Here is a 16397-nt window from a genome sequence, read left to right on the forward strand (position 1 = left end):
TTACAATCAGCCATCACAAGATGTGAGGCAAAGGGAGGAGCTCGTCGAAGCCAAACAGTGACTGACATATCTACACAAGCATTTCTAGCTAACAAATGAGCAACCCTATTCTGATCTCGATAGCAATGTGTAATCTCAGCCTCTCGGAGCTCTCGAGCGAGCGCCTTGATCGACTTCCTTCAGCAGCAACGCCATCAGAGGTCTATTTTCAGCAGGGGAATTCAGTGCCAGGCACACGGCCAGACAGTCCGTTTCCAATATGACCGGTAAAGATATCCATTGGAGTGCTAGGTTTAAGCCCTCTTGGCAGGACAAAAGTTCTACCTCCTCCGCGTCTGCACAGTCAAACAGAGAACCCGCCCGGAGGATAGCAGAACCTCTCCTTGATCATCAGTAATATCTCAGCTCATTAGTATTTTTAGTTTTGACCTATGTAACCTAAGTATTTTGGTGTACTAGATTTAATATCATTTTGATAGTTTAAATAGATTCGGACTAGCTTATAAATCTTCATACTCCAAATATCATCACAAAGTTAACCCTTTTATATAAAGCGAGAACAAACATATAGAGATGTTATACGTATGCTAGCCCGCCTTACAGGTGAATTGAATTGTAAGCAATTTTTGGAAATAAGATGTTAAACAGGTATCACAACTTCTGCTGCAGCACACCCGAAAATGGATTGTAGGCCGCATCAACATTACTTTTTTCCCTGCCCAGCCTCTGTAATAGCTTGTCGGAGGGTTAACTCCTGTCGCAGGGATCCTGAGGGGACCCCTTTTTAGAGATTCGGTCGGGGAATGATTCTGAATAAGTTCGCTGAAGAAATAAATGATATGAATGCGATGGCTGGTGGGTGGAATGATCTAGCGCGGAATGAAGTAAATACACTGGAGGTTTAGACAGGTTCGGACCGCACGGAGGCGTAACACCTTACTTCTGTGTGGATACTATAAATGTCCTAAGAATGTCTCTCAGGAATATGCTGGTTACAAGAATGTTCGTCTATCCTAGAGCATGGGGCTCCTTGTTCTTCGATCTGTGCTCGTACGAAGGTGTTCTTCGTACTGTGTGTATCTACTGGCTTTGGGTGCTCTTGCTTCTCGATCTTCTCTACTTCCTTAACTTCTTCAGCCGTGCAGAGCTTGCCAGGCTTTTTCAGCTTGAGCGCTTGGAGCTTCTTTTCGCTTGTCGAGAGATTGTCTTTGTCCGTGCTGCCGGCCGCTTTAAATACCCGCCGGCTGTAGCATGCCCCGAATGGGAGGGCACGAGCTTCAAGACACCATAAATGGAAAGGGAGTTATCATAGCCTCTGTGCGAAGTGACGGGGGTTGAAAACGCGCCCCGCGCCCGGTCATCAGTCGTCATGATGGCATTGGCAACTGGCGCCATGGAGGGGGCCCACCGGGCAGCCACAGAGCGGCCCGGCGTGCTCGCCCTGTCTTGTTCGCCTGCCACAGCAGCGCAGTAGACGGAACGTCTTGGGCCTTGCGACGCTATCCCGAGACGCGCCGGATGGCACGGGATGGGACCCGTACATTTAATGTCCCCACGCCCTTCTGCCAGAATATGGCAGGAACTGACACCGGGTGTGACGGGAGCAGTTGGAGGTGACAGGCCACGCGCGCTCTTAAATACGGCCTCGGGCCTTTCACCAGCTGACACCTCATCACCGGATCCCTGTGGGGGCCACCGACGGAGGGGCTTCCTGGTCATCGGGGAACCGAGTGCTCGGGGGTCACTGTTCACCTCCCCGAGCACTCTCTCCCGGGCATACTTGTACGGATCCTCGGGGAACCGAGTGCTCAGGAGCTGCTGCTCGTAGCCCCGAGCACTCTCTCCCGGAACTTCCTTCAGTGGGTCCTCGGGGTACTCGGGTGCCCGGAGGGCCACTGCTCGCGGCCCCAGGCACACCTCTCTCGGTACTTAGTTCTTCTGGTCGTCGGAGGACTTGGGTGCTCGGGGGTCACTGTTTGCCTCTGCAAGCACCTTCTTCCCGGCACTTAGTCTTAGCAGATCATCGGGGAACCCGGGTACTCGGGGACCACTGACTGTGACCCCGAGCACCTTCTCCCGGGACTTAGTCTTTTTTCCCTCGCGAAGGTGACCCCGCGGGATGGCGCTACGTGGCGGACTGCTGGCCTAGCCTCGAGATTCAGAGACCCTGGTTCCTGATTCACCGACACAGCTGTTGTTAAAATGTGATAATAAGATTATGGACACAATCCCACGTATAAAAATAAAATAGTACAACAGCTCATATTTAATGAACATGATCTTACATGAAAGTGCCAAATAGTTCAGAAGCCAAGAGACTATTCATCATGTAAAATAATGAACTGAACAAAAAATAGTTGTTACAAAAATTACTCTCAGATGGTTCTTAACACCAGGCTCTAGAACAACTAAAGTCCTACTCCCAAGCTATTCATTGGACACATAAAAAACTGGGCAAGAATCTGAGATCTCATCTAGATGAAGAATTTGAAAATGGGTTCTCTGAATTTACCAAATCTTCCAGGACAGAGCTGTTGTATAAGTTCTTAATTACTGAAGAGAAGGAAACTAGTTCCTGCAGAAATCGAAAACTAACAGAGTAGCAGACCATCGGGGCAAGAATGGCCATTACTGAACCATCAAGTTCTACTGCTCTTTCAGATATCAATCAAAATAGGATTAACCTGAACCAAAGATTACAACAACACTAGTCCAAGGATCAAAGCTAATAGGCAGTGTACTGAGAACAACAGAGTCCCAAAAATCGGAATACATGGACTGATCAGAGGGGACCAAACCACAACCTTCAATAACTGCCTATGCCAATCAAGCTATCAGAGAACTACATAAGTCTACATCTACTGTACTCAGATAACAAACCATGTTTCAATGCATTTAATCATCACCAAGCATTAAATCACATACAACTATACTGTTTAGAACAAGAGATGAGGTAAAAGACTCACAGAGAAACTTGTTGAAGCAAGCTAACATCAAGGCTACGCACCACTTAGAAGTTACGGACCAGAAATTCTATCGTCCGCCGTTGCCACGACGAGAAAGAGAATAGAGATACAAAGTCTCACCACACATGCGATTGCTCGTGTGGGCGAGCCTGAACTGTGTAGCTCCGGTCACCAACAACTTTTTCTTCCAGGCACCAAGTGCACCGATAGCACGAGACGACCTCGGGCTTAATCTTGCCGTTGTGAACCAAGAAGGAACAGAGGGGAAAGGAAAATATGATTCAATCTCTACCCACCGATGAGAGGAGGGGATGTAGATAAAGAGGAAGCTCCCTCACACACGCACATCAAGGCTGATGATTTTTGCATCCGAATTACATGCGCCATCCCCTCCAATCGAGCGGCCTAGGGCAGATCTGGCGGCTAGCAGCGACTCCAGTCGCGCTACAGAGCCCCCCACAAACGCACAAAGGACCCGGGCATGACTATTTCGCAGCCGCCACTGAGCTTCCGACTCAGGCGCTCCCAATCCCCATCCTCAATTGGTGCCCAAGCTCCAAACCCTAGCAGTTGGCTACTATTTTTGCTAGGCCACCGCGGGCCTGAGCCAAGTAAAGGAAGAAAAAGGACCAGCCAAACTGCTAGGATTCGACCCACAAATGAAATTTTCTCACATTAAATTTTTTAAAATATACAACAACACCCATCTCTAAGACCATGGTTTTCAATTTTCATCAAGTTTCTGAATTCCCAGACTGGCGTTCAAGTTGCATTTACCTTTCCCCTCCTGAACACCGGTCTAGCGCACATTAATTTCTCGACGTGAGAAGTGTGTGAGGCAATAGCCATAAAGATTGGACGAAATATGGTATGTGTTGTATAGAGTCATAGATAAGCTTAAAAACAGTGCATTGTAGAGATCATCTCTTATGTTACCAAAAAATATTTGTATGCTTGCGATTTGCTAGGATAAAAAATATCATCTTAACTTGGTGTATCGAGCCTCAACCGCAAAGCTTGGCCCATTCCATGCCATTGGCTCCGCAATGGCATCTAATCGAGCTTTTGCTTTGATTTTTTTATCACACCTTCGTTGGCCGTTGTTTGTGCTTGCATAAGCGACGCACCTGGCTACTATGCTAGTCCAATCAAACTATTCTAAGTATAAGATCTTGTTTGGTAGAACTTCGACTCCTAAATTTACATTAGATTTTGTATTTGTATTTAGAGTCCACTTCTCTCAACATCGCTAACAAACATGGTCGGAACAACTAAATAGGAAAGTAATTTTAGCTTAATCTACAAACACCAAATAATAAAAAGTTCAGGAACTGAGCTCTCCCAAATAAACTATAAAAAGTAAGATGAAAGGTGTCTAACAGTCTAAGGACAGGAATATATGAGACTGAGTGGTCTGTCGAGGTAATATTACAAGTTGCTAGAAAATAGTCAATTTATTTGGTGGTATTTAGCCATCCCATCAATTGCCAAATTGGTAACCGAAATTTGCAGTGTTATTTGGCAAGTTTTTAGGCCAATTTGACAAGGTTTGATGGAGCAAATTTTAGCATCAAACCCAAGAAAACAAGGCCCCACGTGTCAGATCTTTTCCTTGGAGGGAGAAGCCCACATGACAGGTTGACAGCTAGCTTGGAACCTTAAAAGCCGTTACAGAAAGGAGTAAGCTATTCATTAAGCACCCTTCTTTATCCATTAATACTTGCTAAAGGAGATTCTAGAAATAATGTTCTCGTCACACTAATCTCTCTACTACTTAAAAAATATAAAGTATTTGCCACACCTAGTCAGGACATCCTACCCTCTCTCTCTCTTGTCTTATTTACCCTTGAACTTTGCTGATATTTACCTACTTATGCCACTGCACCAAAACCCCATCCCAATTGCATTCGCGCATCTAGGGTTCACGAAGCCTGTCGCTCCCTTCCCTTCCCTCTCCTGATTCTCTCCCAATTGTGATTTTAGGATTTGCATTGTGCATCACTGGATAATCGCGCCACCACTCGTTGCCCCTCTCCGCGAAGATCCTCTCGGTGCCAAGAACCAACGCTGCCCCAGCCCCCTTCTCGTCGCCCCAATGCGTCCACTCCCTTCGCCGGATACATAATAGAAGCCATCGCCTCTGGACGCATTCTCCTCCTCCTGCTCTCGCTCCTCTTCCTTGCTGTTCTGCTCATCGGCACGTTGCTCATCGGCGTCGTCATCTTCGATGGCGACGGGTGGGGGTAGGAAGCTGCGGTGGGCTGGGTTCGACTACTATGTGATGGCACTGTAGTGGCCGGTCCCACCCTCACCACCTCCATTCCCCCTCCCCCTCCCCGCTATGAGAGCCTACGTGTTTGCCACCTCAAGGACGCGGCTCCCGGCCCCCAAAGCCGATGCAGGAGAAAGCGAGAGGAGGGGAGCGGGGTTCGCAGAACCTGCAGTAGCATAGGAGGAGCCCGAGGTCGCTGAGAGCTTCGAGGAGTTGGGGCTCGAGGAGGAGGTGATGGCCACGCTGGGGAGATGGGCATCTCCAAGCCCACTGAATTCTCTATCCCCCTCACCATCATGCATTCCCTCAAATTCGTCCACCAACAAAATCGCCAAATCCGTCTTCCCGAATCGACTGGATCTGATCGTTGGAGAGGAGAGAGCAGCCACCAACCATGTGGGCAGCTTCGTGCCTGGCGTCGTGCTATGCGACATGCACGTGTGAGGCATGTGGGACAACATTGGGCAGCATCGGCCGTCGCTCTGTCGCATCACCTACTGTGGCCTCTCCATGCTCTCTCTCTTCGCCTCCTAAGCGCCCTGTGAGGTCGCCGCGTCCCTCCTCCAGTCCATCTCATGTGCGTGTCGTGAACCCCCCCCCCCCTCTCGATCAGTTCGATTTGACGCTTCTATTGATCCAAATTTTCATAAGGATTTTATTCCTTTCTCTCTGTTTCTGCAGGGATTAACCACTTTCATAAGACGTCGGATCATGAGTGGTTCAAGATCGACACAGAGCTCAGGATCAGCCTCGGCAACTTCCTCTTCTTCACCATCCTCACTGTCATCATGGCCGAGATAATGGACCAGAAGGAGCCCTGCGACAAGATCCACCGTGGAGGCTAGATGCCAAGATCTTCTATTGGGCCGTCATCGTTTTCCTCATGTTCTTCGTGGCCAACAGCGTCATCAGTTTCTATGGCGAGCCAAGGTCATTCCTAGTTCCCACCAGTTTAGCATATTTTATTTCTCAGACTGTTTGAAATATGTTCTACATGGGTGATTGATTTGCGGACATATTAGGATGACAATTGATTAGGAGATGGCGCTAATCTATTCTGCCAGTCATCTACGTTATGTCCATTATGTTATCAGCTTTATTTGAGCAGAGTGATCATCACCATGAAGTTTGGATTCTTACCATGACTGTACTATTGCGAAATCAATATCCAAGTTCGGATCTGGGCTGTTCCTTCTCGTTCAGGTTGTTCTTCTGTTGGACTTTGTGCATGAATGGAATTAGAACTGAGTCGCCAAAGATGAGCAGTTCTGGTTGGTTAGTTGCTTGCTTGTTGTTGCTCTCGTTTACTAGGAGCTTTGATTTCTCAAAATATATTATTTATACTTCTTCTTTATCACTGTAGGTACATGGCTCTATTGGTTGTCTTAGTTGTCTATTACATCGTCACATTCTCTTTTTCAAGTCTTCTATTTCACTGATTCACTCTACTCGAACATGACTGTGGACTAAACCTGTTCTTCATCGTCTTCACATTAATTCTTGTTTTTGTGTTTGCTATTGTTTCCCTCCATTCAAAGGTATTATCCTACTTTACTTGTACTAATTTTGTCCATATTTACTATTTGATTAATCCAAAATGTGCTACCTATGGTTGAACCATCATAAATTGAACACAGATATGCTTGTGCATTATTATTTTTTCTACTCTAGATGTTTTTTTATTTATGTTAGAATTGTACCTATGCTAGTTTTAAAAGAGTCAACAATATTATCGAGTCTAAATTTTAGACTTCTGTTACACATGTCAAAGTTTACATGCCGCTGGTCTCGAGTCTGTCGTGGGCCGAATCTTCCCGTCCCAGCTCGGGCCGGTTGGGCGGCGGCCCCTTAACCCTGTCCTTCGGGACCCACCGTCCGGGAGGCAGGACGGCGCAGCCAAATCAAAACGGAGGCGCCGAATCGAAGCAGCAGAGGGGAAGAAGGGCGAGCCCAGGCCGCAAAAGGGCGACTCGCCAATCCGATCTCTCATGGAGTCGCACGCGCCGGATGGGGCCGGGGAGGGCGCGGAGGCGCTCTACCAAGCGGCCGGCAATGGTACGGCGGCGGCGGCGGCGGCGGCTGTGGGGATGGATGCGATGGGCTCGGTCGAGGCGCACGGGTCCGTCGTGCCGAAGCCGGAGCCCGTGCCAGTGGAGTTCCTGGGCGGGAACTACGTCGCCAAACCGCGTCCAACGCCGCGGTACCGCGACCGGCACATCAAGGTGGAGGGCCGCGGGCGGCGCATCCGCATGGCGGCGGCGTGCGCGGAGAGGGTCGCCCGGCTCACGCGCGACCTAGGGCACAAGTCCGACGGAGAGACCATCCGCTGGCTGCTGCAGCAGTCGGAGCCGGCCATCGTCGCCGCCACGGGGATCGGCACGGTCCCCGCGATTGCCACCACGAGCGCCGACGGCGTGCTCCGCCTCCCCGCCTCCTCGGACGCCGACGGCGATCAGCAGCAGGCGCCCAAGCGGCAGCGCAAGCTCCAGCCGACGCGCGCGTCGGCGAGCCCCGCGGAGCCGCTGGCCACGGCTGCCCCCGCGGCCTACTACCCCGTCGTCGCCGACCCCCTGGTCCAAGGCAACGGCGGGTGCGCGATCTCGATGTCCAGCGGCCTCGCCCCCGCCTCTGCCACCGCGGCGCCCGCAGGCGCCATCCCTTTCATCGCCATACCGGCACCTGGCGCAGGCGCGACCGGCGACGGCAAGCAGATGATCCCGCCGGCAGCTGTGTGGATGGTCCCGCAGCAGGCCGGCGCCGGTGGCGCGGCCAACCAGCCGACTCACTATTGGGCATTCTCAACCAATCCTGAACTCTTCAATGTCGCCAACTTCCCGCAGCAAGCAGTCTACGACGCGGAGCTCGCCAGTGGGGAGCCACAGGAGCAGGAGCCCGGCGGTCACCAGCATGGGGAGGGCGAGGACGAAGGCATCGCCGTGACGGATTCCAGTTCTGAATAGTAGCAGCACAGCGATTTGAAGTGAGCCTCCAAATTTCAATCCAAAGATCAGGTCAAAACTACAATTGTCTAACTTTCTTCTCTCATACGCAAGTGTGCATTGAATAATGTTACGCGTGTACAGATGTTCCGGTACTCCCACGATTTCAAATTCAAATTCAAAACCCACCCAAATCCTGACCCTACATTCCCAAACAACATTCGGAACCATAACCCTCCTATTCGATGGGCTTTCAAGATCCCATGATCCCGCTTTCCTTGTGCCATGGGCACCGTTGCCAGCATCTCTCGGGTAAGTTGCGTCGCCGGCAAGCCCTAAGGTCTTTGCTATCATGCGCTTCTCGCATATCTCTTCTTTAGATCATCTCCAACCATATTTGTCGGTGTATCAAGAACCGGGGGTCCCTGAGTTTCGAAGCCAGGCCAGCCATCCACCACATGGCGTCATCCCGCGAGGTCCCTCCTGCAGAGTGAGGAAAATTCAAGTCCCGGGAGAAGGTGCTCGGGGCCACAGTCACTGGTCCCTGAGCACCCCGGTTCCCCGATGATCCGTGAAGTCTAAGTACCAGGAAGAAAGTGCTCGGGGAGGTGCCCGGTCACCCCCGAGCGCCCTAGTCCCCCGACGATCAGAAGAGCCAAGTTCCGGGAGAGAGTGCTCGGGACTGCATGTGGTAGCTCTCGAGCGCTCGGTTCCCCGAGGATCCGTGCAAGAGTGCTCAGGAGAGAGTGCTCGGGGTTGTACGTGGCAGCTCCCGAGCACTCGGTTCCCCGAAGGTTTGTGCAAGAGTGCTCGGGAGAGAGTGCTCGGGGAGGTGAACAGTACCCCCGAGCACCTGGTACCCCGAGGACAAGGATAGGCATTCTCGGGAGAGAGTGCTCGGGGATGTGAACAGTACCCCCAAGCACTCGGTGCCCCGACGACCCAGAAAGACCCCCGAGGCACCCGTCGATGAGGTGTCAATCAGTCAGAGGTCCGAAGCCGTATTTAATGAGCGTGCGTGGCATGACATCCCCAACTGCTCCCGCTGCAGTGTCAGTTCCTGCCATGTTTTGGCAGAGAGGCGTGGGGCTATTAATTGCACGGGTCCCGTCCCGTATCATCCGGCGTGTCTCGGGATAACATCGCCAGGATCAAGGCGTTCCGTCTGCCGCCCTGCTGTGGCAGAGGAACAAGACAGGGCGGGCACGCCGGGTTGCTTTGCGGCTGCCTGGTGGGCCCTCTCTACGGCACCCGTTGCCAGGACGTTTATGGTGACTGGTGACCGGGCGTGCGGCGTTTTTTCCACCCCCGGTCACTTCACCCAGAAGAAATGATGACGCCCTTCCCAGTCGCGGCGTCTTGGAACTTGTGCCCCCCTCCTTCCCGTTCGGGGCATGTCTCAGCCGGCGAGTACAAAAAGAGCCGGCACACAGAAGAGAAGGCGGAGGAGGGAATTCGAGCAAGCCAACAATCCAAGCATCGAACACAGAAGCACCAAGAACCGAACCATAGACCAACTCAAAGCACAGTCCTTGCCCAAGAACAAGGAGCCTCAAGCTCTTAGTTAGACAAATATTCTTGTAACCAGTAACATCCTTGAGGGACTTCCTCAGAACAGTTATTACATCCATACAGGAGTAGGGTATTACTCCCCCGTGCGGCCCGAACCTGTCTAAATTTCGGTGCATTTATTTCTCTTTGCACCAGATCATCACCCCCACCACCGGCCGTTGCATTTACTCTCATTCATTTCTCCGACGAACTTATTCAGGATCATCCCCCTGGCCGAATCTCTAAAAAGGGGTCTCTCAGGATCCCTGCGACAGGAGTTAATCCTCTGACAATATTTCTTTTATTTCATTCTCTTTCGGATTCCCTTCTCCATTTTCATTTACTTTATTTTTTTTCATCTTCAACAGCTTCTATTCGTAAAGAATCGCGAAAGAAAAGGAGAGAGAATCCCGTCCTGACGGGAATGACCTTAGAAATCCCTTTGTGACGGGAACTATGAAGGAAAACCGTTGAAGCGCTGAAGGGAACGAAAATCCCTTCACGACGGAATTTTATCTCCAAAAGAAAACCGTTGGCTTTAGTCTTACTCTCATCCTCACCATAGCTACCTCGAGGATGTGACATGTTCGATGCCTCATTGACAAACAGTTGACTAAGCTTTGGCCTTTGGCAACTAATCTACAATTGGCTCACCAACCAGTTCGGTGCTCCCCGTTGTCGCAACCCACCACTTGGCATCTCACATCTGAAAGTAGGGTTTGTGGCTTTGCGAGTGGAAGCTCTAGATCTTAATGTATTCATAGGAACTTTGGTAGGCTTAACGCTGACATGAACTTTCATTAAGATATGCAAGTGCTACATACAAGTTTTGTGAAACACAGGGGGAGGGGGGAGAGAGGACCTAAATCTCGATGAAAGTCAACGTTTTCTAATTTGAAGTTTCAAATTTGCCTTACCGAGAGTTTCAACCAGGGGCGAAACTAGGCCATGGTAGCTTGGGCTTTAGCCTAGACCTTGAATCTAAATTTTTATTAGATTTTACTGTACAAATGATAGATTTTTTAGGTCCAACCACGTTCTGCCCCTGGTTTCAACCTCTTTAAAAGTTGCCATATCTAATTGTTTTTGGATTGGAGGTCAGAGTTGCTCTCTTGTTCAGTAGGAAGCTTGAATGTTCTAAAATGGAACTGACCGTTTCCAACTTCTTACTCTTGAGAAGTGCCCTTTACTAACTTGTTTTTTTAGCTAATCCCTTTACTAACTTAAGAAGGGCCACCCCTGAATTAGATGATCCCGATTTCAGTTTAGTGCCATTGAGCATTGACTATGTTTTATTTTTGAGTGGCTATTTTGAAAATTTGTAAAAAATAGGCTCTTCTTATCTGTTAAGTGGGTAATAAGGGCTTCCCGCCCATCAAACTAGCTGAGAGGTTTAAAAATAAAAAATATCATGTTCTAATGCTCTTAATCTTCAAAATATTATCATATGCGGTAGTTACCATAATGTCAATTGTTATGACACCGTGCTATTTAACCATGACGCTAAATATCACGATGTTATAAAAATGATCTATTTTTTATATTATTTCCCTATAAATCTATTAGTAGAAAAAGTTTTTAAAAATAACCAAAATCTCTCACCCCTGAAAAAGCCAAGCCACGCATATACAAGTTGTTTCTACTTCCAAGGTGGATCTACTACTATCTTCATTTTTAAATAACTGTCACCATTGACTTCAAGCATCAATGGTTGATCATCAATTTTTCATAAATACACACGTAAATCATTCTAAATATACAACATATTTAAACCATTTTTTAGACAAATATAACGATACTATTTTCATTTTACTTACTTAAATATTTTAAAAATTATTATTAGTCAAAATTATTAATTGCTACAGTACCAGTTTCAATTATTTAAAAACAGAGGCAGTACTATAAATTGGACAGTGAAGTACTGCAATGGACACAAGCTAGTCCTTTTTCTAGAATCATCAGTCCATTCTGAAGCTCGCAGGGTAAAGTACAGCATCGTATGGCATGAGACAAACACTTGTCAGCATCGGATGCAAGGTCCTCCTCGTTTGAGAAACAAACTGTTGTCGTAAAGGTGGCTTTTACTTACTGGGATTAAATTTTATGTTTATTTTTTAGGTTTTAAACAAATTTTTCTTTCAGTAATAAATAATATATTTATGGGAAAACTGCAAAAACCCCCCAAAAGTCACTTGGATTTTGACTTTCCCCCCCAAAAGTTGTTTTGTTGCAAAAAGCCCCCCAAAAGTTTGACTTTGTTGAAAAAACCCCCTAAAAATTCAAAAAATAAAAAAATTATTAAAAAAATTCTAAAAAAAACTAGAGACAATTCTAAGACCTTCTGTGAAATTTGTTTTCAAAAATAATATCCTTTGCATCATATTTCATGGAGAGGAAGTTTGGAAAAAAAAGAAAAATGTGCAGCTCATTTATTAACTCATGTTATTTTAACTTTGTCATGTCTACCATTATTTTTCCTACACAAATAATTATTTAAGTAAACTAATAAAAGTGGTTTCACTAATTTTGGGGGTGTTATGGATTAGTTATGAATTAATCTATCTGCAACCCATTTACTGAATCCTGCACGTTACAATAACTATTTCAAGATTTCATGTATTTTTACAAGATAGAGGATCATGTAAGAAGACTAAAAAAATTTGTTTCATGATTTTTGGATTAGTAAATAATTAACTATGCATTTAACTCGAATTAATAAATGAGTTGCACATTTTTCTTTTTTTTCAAACTTACTCTCCATGAAATATGATGCAAAGTATATTATTTTTGAAAACAAATTTCACAAAAGGTCTTATAATTGTCTCTAGTTTTTTTTTAGATTTTTTTGTGATTTGTTTTAAATTTTTTTGAATTTTTGGGGGTGTTTTTGCAACAAAATCAAACCTTTGGGGGTTTTTTTTTTGCAACAAAACAACTTTTGGGGGGAAAGTCAAAATCCAAGTGACTTTTGGGGGGTTTTTGCATTTATCCCTATATTTATTGATATCGAGACGTTTATTATAATTTTGTCAATATTTAAATATTATATATCTAATCTTCACTGGTCACTTTGTGAGTGTGGTTTCGTAAAAAAGTCGTCCTTTCCCTTCCCTGGACGCCTAGCTAGGACCCCGTTTCCCTTCCACAGAGAAGCCAGAGCGAGGCGCAGTTCTTGAGTTATTGCTCGAACAAGCGGAACAGTGCAGGCGCTGCCGCTTCGCATTGAAGCATCTGTGCCGTCACATCAGGGGCTGTACTTACGACGGGTCCTTCCGTTCCTCGGAAGCCATTGCTGCAACGCCGTTGCCTCTGTGCTCCGGCCAATGCGTGGCCGCAGTCCGCACATGCAGGTCATTAGTTTTGCTGAAACGCTATGGCCATTGAGTTCTGATTCTGTGCAGTGCGGGAAGAAATAGTACACGAATGGCTACTTCTGAAACGCAAGAACATCAAGCCGGCCGGCCAGACCAATTCGTTTCCTTTCCTTTATGATCGATGATCTTGCTTCCATTTAGTCAATTTCATCGATGGAAGTCTAGTGAGAAGGATCAAATTGAAGCATTATTGAAGAAGCATCTATGCATGCAACGGTAAAGATGCAGTAGTTTATTGCGTCGATGTCAATCACGGGTAAGCATCTCCGTCAAATTCGGACAATTTGCACGTAACTTAGCTATGGCAAATGAACAATGCCGCTACGGTTCCCCGACGGGGAACCGGTGGATGCAGTCGGCCCAGGGGCTCTCGTCCGCGGCCGCCGGGTTTGGGTCTCCGCGGACGCGCTCCCACACCGCGCTGTTGGCCTTCGGCCCGCTCCCCATGCCGAGCTGCCACACCCGGTCGCCGCGCAGGACCCTCCCCTTCGCTTCGTGGTACGCGAGCTGGTACCACAGCGACGCCGCCGACTGGTTCCCGAACCGGTGGAACGTCATCAGCGCCGCCTCCGCCTCCCGCTCCCCGAGCCCGAGCCCCTCAGCGAGCCTCCGGATCATCGGCTTCCCCGACGACGGCAGACAGAAGTGACTTGCCGCAGTTAAAAAGTTTGGCTTTGGGATGTCGGCGTTGCCGTCGCCATCGGCGAGTTTTTTGGAGCGCTGGTAGCGTTGGAACAGCAGCAGTGCCGTGGCGTAGCTCAGTTTCTCGCGCCACGGGAGGATGGCGGGGCCGAGCGCGAGGAGGTGGGCGCGCAGGAGGTCGCGAGCCACGCCGCCGAGCCCGCGGCCAATGGAGAACCCGGTGATGCCCTCGCCGTCCTCCTCCCTCACCGCCGACACGTAGCTGCGGTCGTCGGCCGTCCGGTTCGTGCGCGTCAGCGTGACCAGCCGGTACTTGGGTAGCATCGAGACGGAGCCGGTGTTCGACAGCAGCGCAGCGGCGCAGCCGGTGCGGAAGAAGCAGTTGAGGAGGAGCTTGCAGCGGTCTCTCCCGCTGTACCAGCCGACCGTGACGATCTCGGCGCTGACGACGACGGCGTATCTGATGGCGTGCGCCCTCAGCACGCCCTGCGCGACGTCCACGCCGACGACGCCCGCGGCGCAGCCCATGCCGGAGAGGTTGAACGTCCTGACGTCGGCGCGCATGCGGTAGTGGCCCGCGATGACCGCGGCGAGCGACGGCGCCGGGCAGAACCCGCTGCAGTTGACGACGAGCGCGCCCACCGCGTACGGCGGCACGCCCGTCCTGGCGAAAAGCGCGTCGAGCGTGGAGAGGAACATCGCGCGAGCCTCGTCCATGGCGTCGGCGTGCGTCGCCGACGGCGGGATGTAGTGCAGGGACGGCGGGAAGTAGGTCTCGTCTCCCATCCCGCACGCCTCGATGACCCGGGACATGAACTTAACGCTTTCCTCGTCGAAGCAGCCGATGAGCCGGAGGTGCTCGAGGAGCCCCGGTATCGGAATCCGCAGCCGCCGGGGCGGCCTCAGGCACGCGAAGTCGACGAGGCCAATGTCCGCCGTCGCGGCGCGTCTGTTGAAGCGCCACAGCAGCAGCATCACGCAGACAGGGACGAGGTACAAAGCCGCATGTCGGCGCAACGCGAAGACGAGGAGCTCGCCGAGGAGGCAGAGGAGGAGGGTGGCGACCCCGAGTGCGCGGCGCGCGGCGACGAGCAGGTGGTCCCTGTGTGCCACGTCCATCCCGTTCCTGTGTCGCTCGCCGGTGGCGCCGAGCGAACTGCGGAAGCACAAGCCTTTGAGGCGGTGGATTTATAGGGGGTTTTAGGCTGAAGACGAGACGAAACAGACTCGACTGCTGTACCCGGGTAGCCCTCGTGCCATGCATCGGCGTCGGCATCGGCCATTTGGCAAGGACAGAGCATGCGTCCGCTCCCGCCGGTGGGCACCGGAGGCCTACTCGTCCCACACAGTGACGCTACGGACGTACTAGAGCAATAGCATTACGTGGATTGGTTGGTGAAGGAGTTAAAGCTTCGCCACCTTTCAGGCTCGATCGGCTGGTTCGGAGCTCAGCCTGACACGACGACGACGTACACGCAGTACCATTTTGCAAAGGAAAAGAGAAGGCATACGGTGTCCTCGTGGTGCAGTCACATCAACTCCTGCTCGCCCACTTTCGTGTATCCAAGTATTGATGGCCTGTGATCGAGTTGTGAGTTGCACTGTTGCAGAAATGGCTTCGAGTCCCCAGTTCACATCGTACCAGAGTGCTGAGCCGTCGACATCAGTGTGTAGGACACGAAGGAAAAAATTGTATAAAGTGGTGTACATTTTGATGGTCTCTTTACCCAAACGCAAAAATGCACTGCCAAATGTCTGGCAATTTCAGCTGGTAAAACAGTATGTTCGGTCGGAATCAAATGACAACCACTGCACTGGAAAGTCTGGAACACGAGATGTCTGGCCTTTGCTGAAAGTACGTGGTAAACAAGGAAGACGGGAGGAAAAATTTCAGTACAAACAAATAATCCAGTACATAGATGTAAATATGGATTTTTGTCTATCCAATCCTGATCTGGAGACAACTCTTTTTTCCACCATCTCACTTAGATCATTTTATAGCAAACCCCCGTAGCCTGCAAGTTCAAGCAGCAGCAACATCCAAAGGCAACAGCTTCTGATCTATGCAGCTGGCATGCTGCTCTGCACAAGAACTAAACTAGCCTCGCTCGATCTGATCGGTGGATCGGGCGATGAGCCGATGGGTCTCTCGAGGGAATCGAGCGAGCTCCAAGAACAAACTGTCATGACCTCTAGGTGTAGCTGGGCCCTAGGTAGGAATGTTTGGCTGGATGCAGCCGTGTGTGCGTCTTGCTTGGGGGCGCTATGGCATGGTGTTGCGTGCATACTTTTAACATCCAACAACGATGTGTTATAAGCTAGGGCCGCTCTTTGTTTTGATCATCGAAGAACAGAACGAACTAACGGGGAACATGCTCCTCGGTTGGCACCTTCTTTCTCAAGTATTTCTCTCTCTCTCTTGCTCTAGATTGTTATTGATTTCAATGCGTCTATTACATCTAGTATCAGAGTCGCTGCCACCTTCACCGTTATCGATCTTCCTCCAGCGCCCCTTCACTACTTGTTAGACACTTTGCCTCTCCTAGTTCTTTGATCTGATGCCTTCCAAACCGGTCGACGAGAATCCCTACCACAAGTCACGCTACCTATCTCGGCAACAACAGCATATCATGACCTAGGAGGATCACTTCGC

The 16397-nt window shown here is 49.6% G+C and overlaps 2 protein-coding genes and 1 pseudogene across 2 annotated transcripts; 2 read left to right on the top strand and 1 right to left on the bottom strand.

Moving 5' to 3' along the window:
- The first annotated feature begins 5632 nt into the window (after positions 1-5632).
- LOC133897059 (uncharacterized) lies at positions 5633-6953 on the top strand (annotated as a pseudogene).
- Positions 6954-7144: 191 nt separating this feature from the next.
- LOC133896781 (transcription factor PCF2-like) lies at positions 7145-8472 on the top strand. Its single transcript, XM_062337409.1, has one exon. It carries the CDS (start codon positions 7227-7229, stop codon positions 8196-8198), a length of 972 nt encoding a protein of 323 aa, XP_062193393.1. The 5' UTR covers positions 7145-7226; the 3' UTR covers positions 8199-8472.
- A 4861-nt stretch (positions 8473-13333) lies between these two features.
- LOC133896707 (3-ketoacyl-CoA synthase 4-like) lies at positions 13334-14863 on the bottom strand. Its single transcript, XM_062337304.1, has one exon. It carries the CDS (start codon positions 14861-14863, stop codon positions 13424-13426), a length of 1440 nt encoding a protein of 479 aa, XP_062193288.1. The 3' UTR covers positions 13334-13423.
- Positions 14864-16397: the final 1534 nt, after the last annotated feature.

This window comes from Phragmites australis, chromosome 17, assembly GCF_958298935.1.
Source record: "Phragmites australis chromosome 17, lpPhrAust1.1, whole genome shotgun sequence".
Classification (NCBI taxonomy): Eukaryota; Viridiplantae; Streptophyta; class Magnoliopsida; order Poales; family Poaceae; genus Phragmites; species Phragmites australis.

Excerpts from the sequence above, each read along its gene's own strand:
- LOC133896781 (XM_062337409.1), top strand. The coding sequence starts at position 7,227 with ATGGAGTCGCACGCGCCGGATGGGGCCGGGGAGGGCGCGGAGGCGCTC.
- LOC133896707 (XM_062337304.1), bottom strand. The coding sequence starts at position 14,863 with ATGGACGTGGCACACAGGGACCACCTGCTCGTCGCCGCGCGCCGCGCA.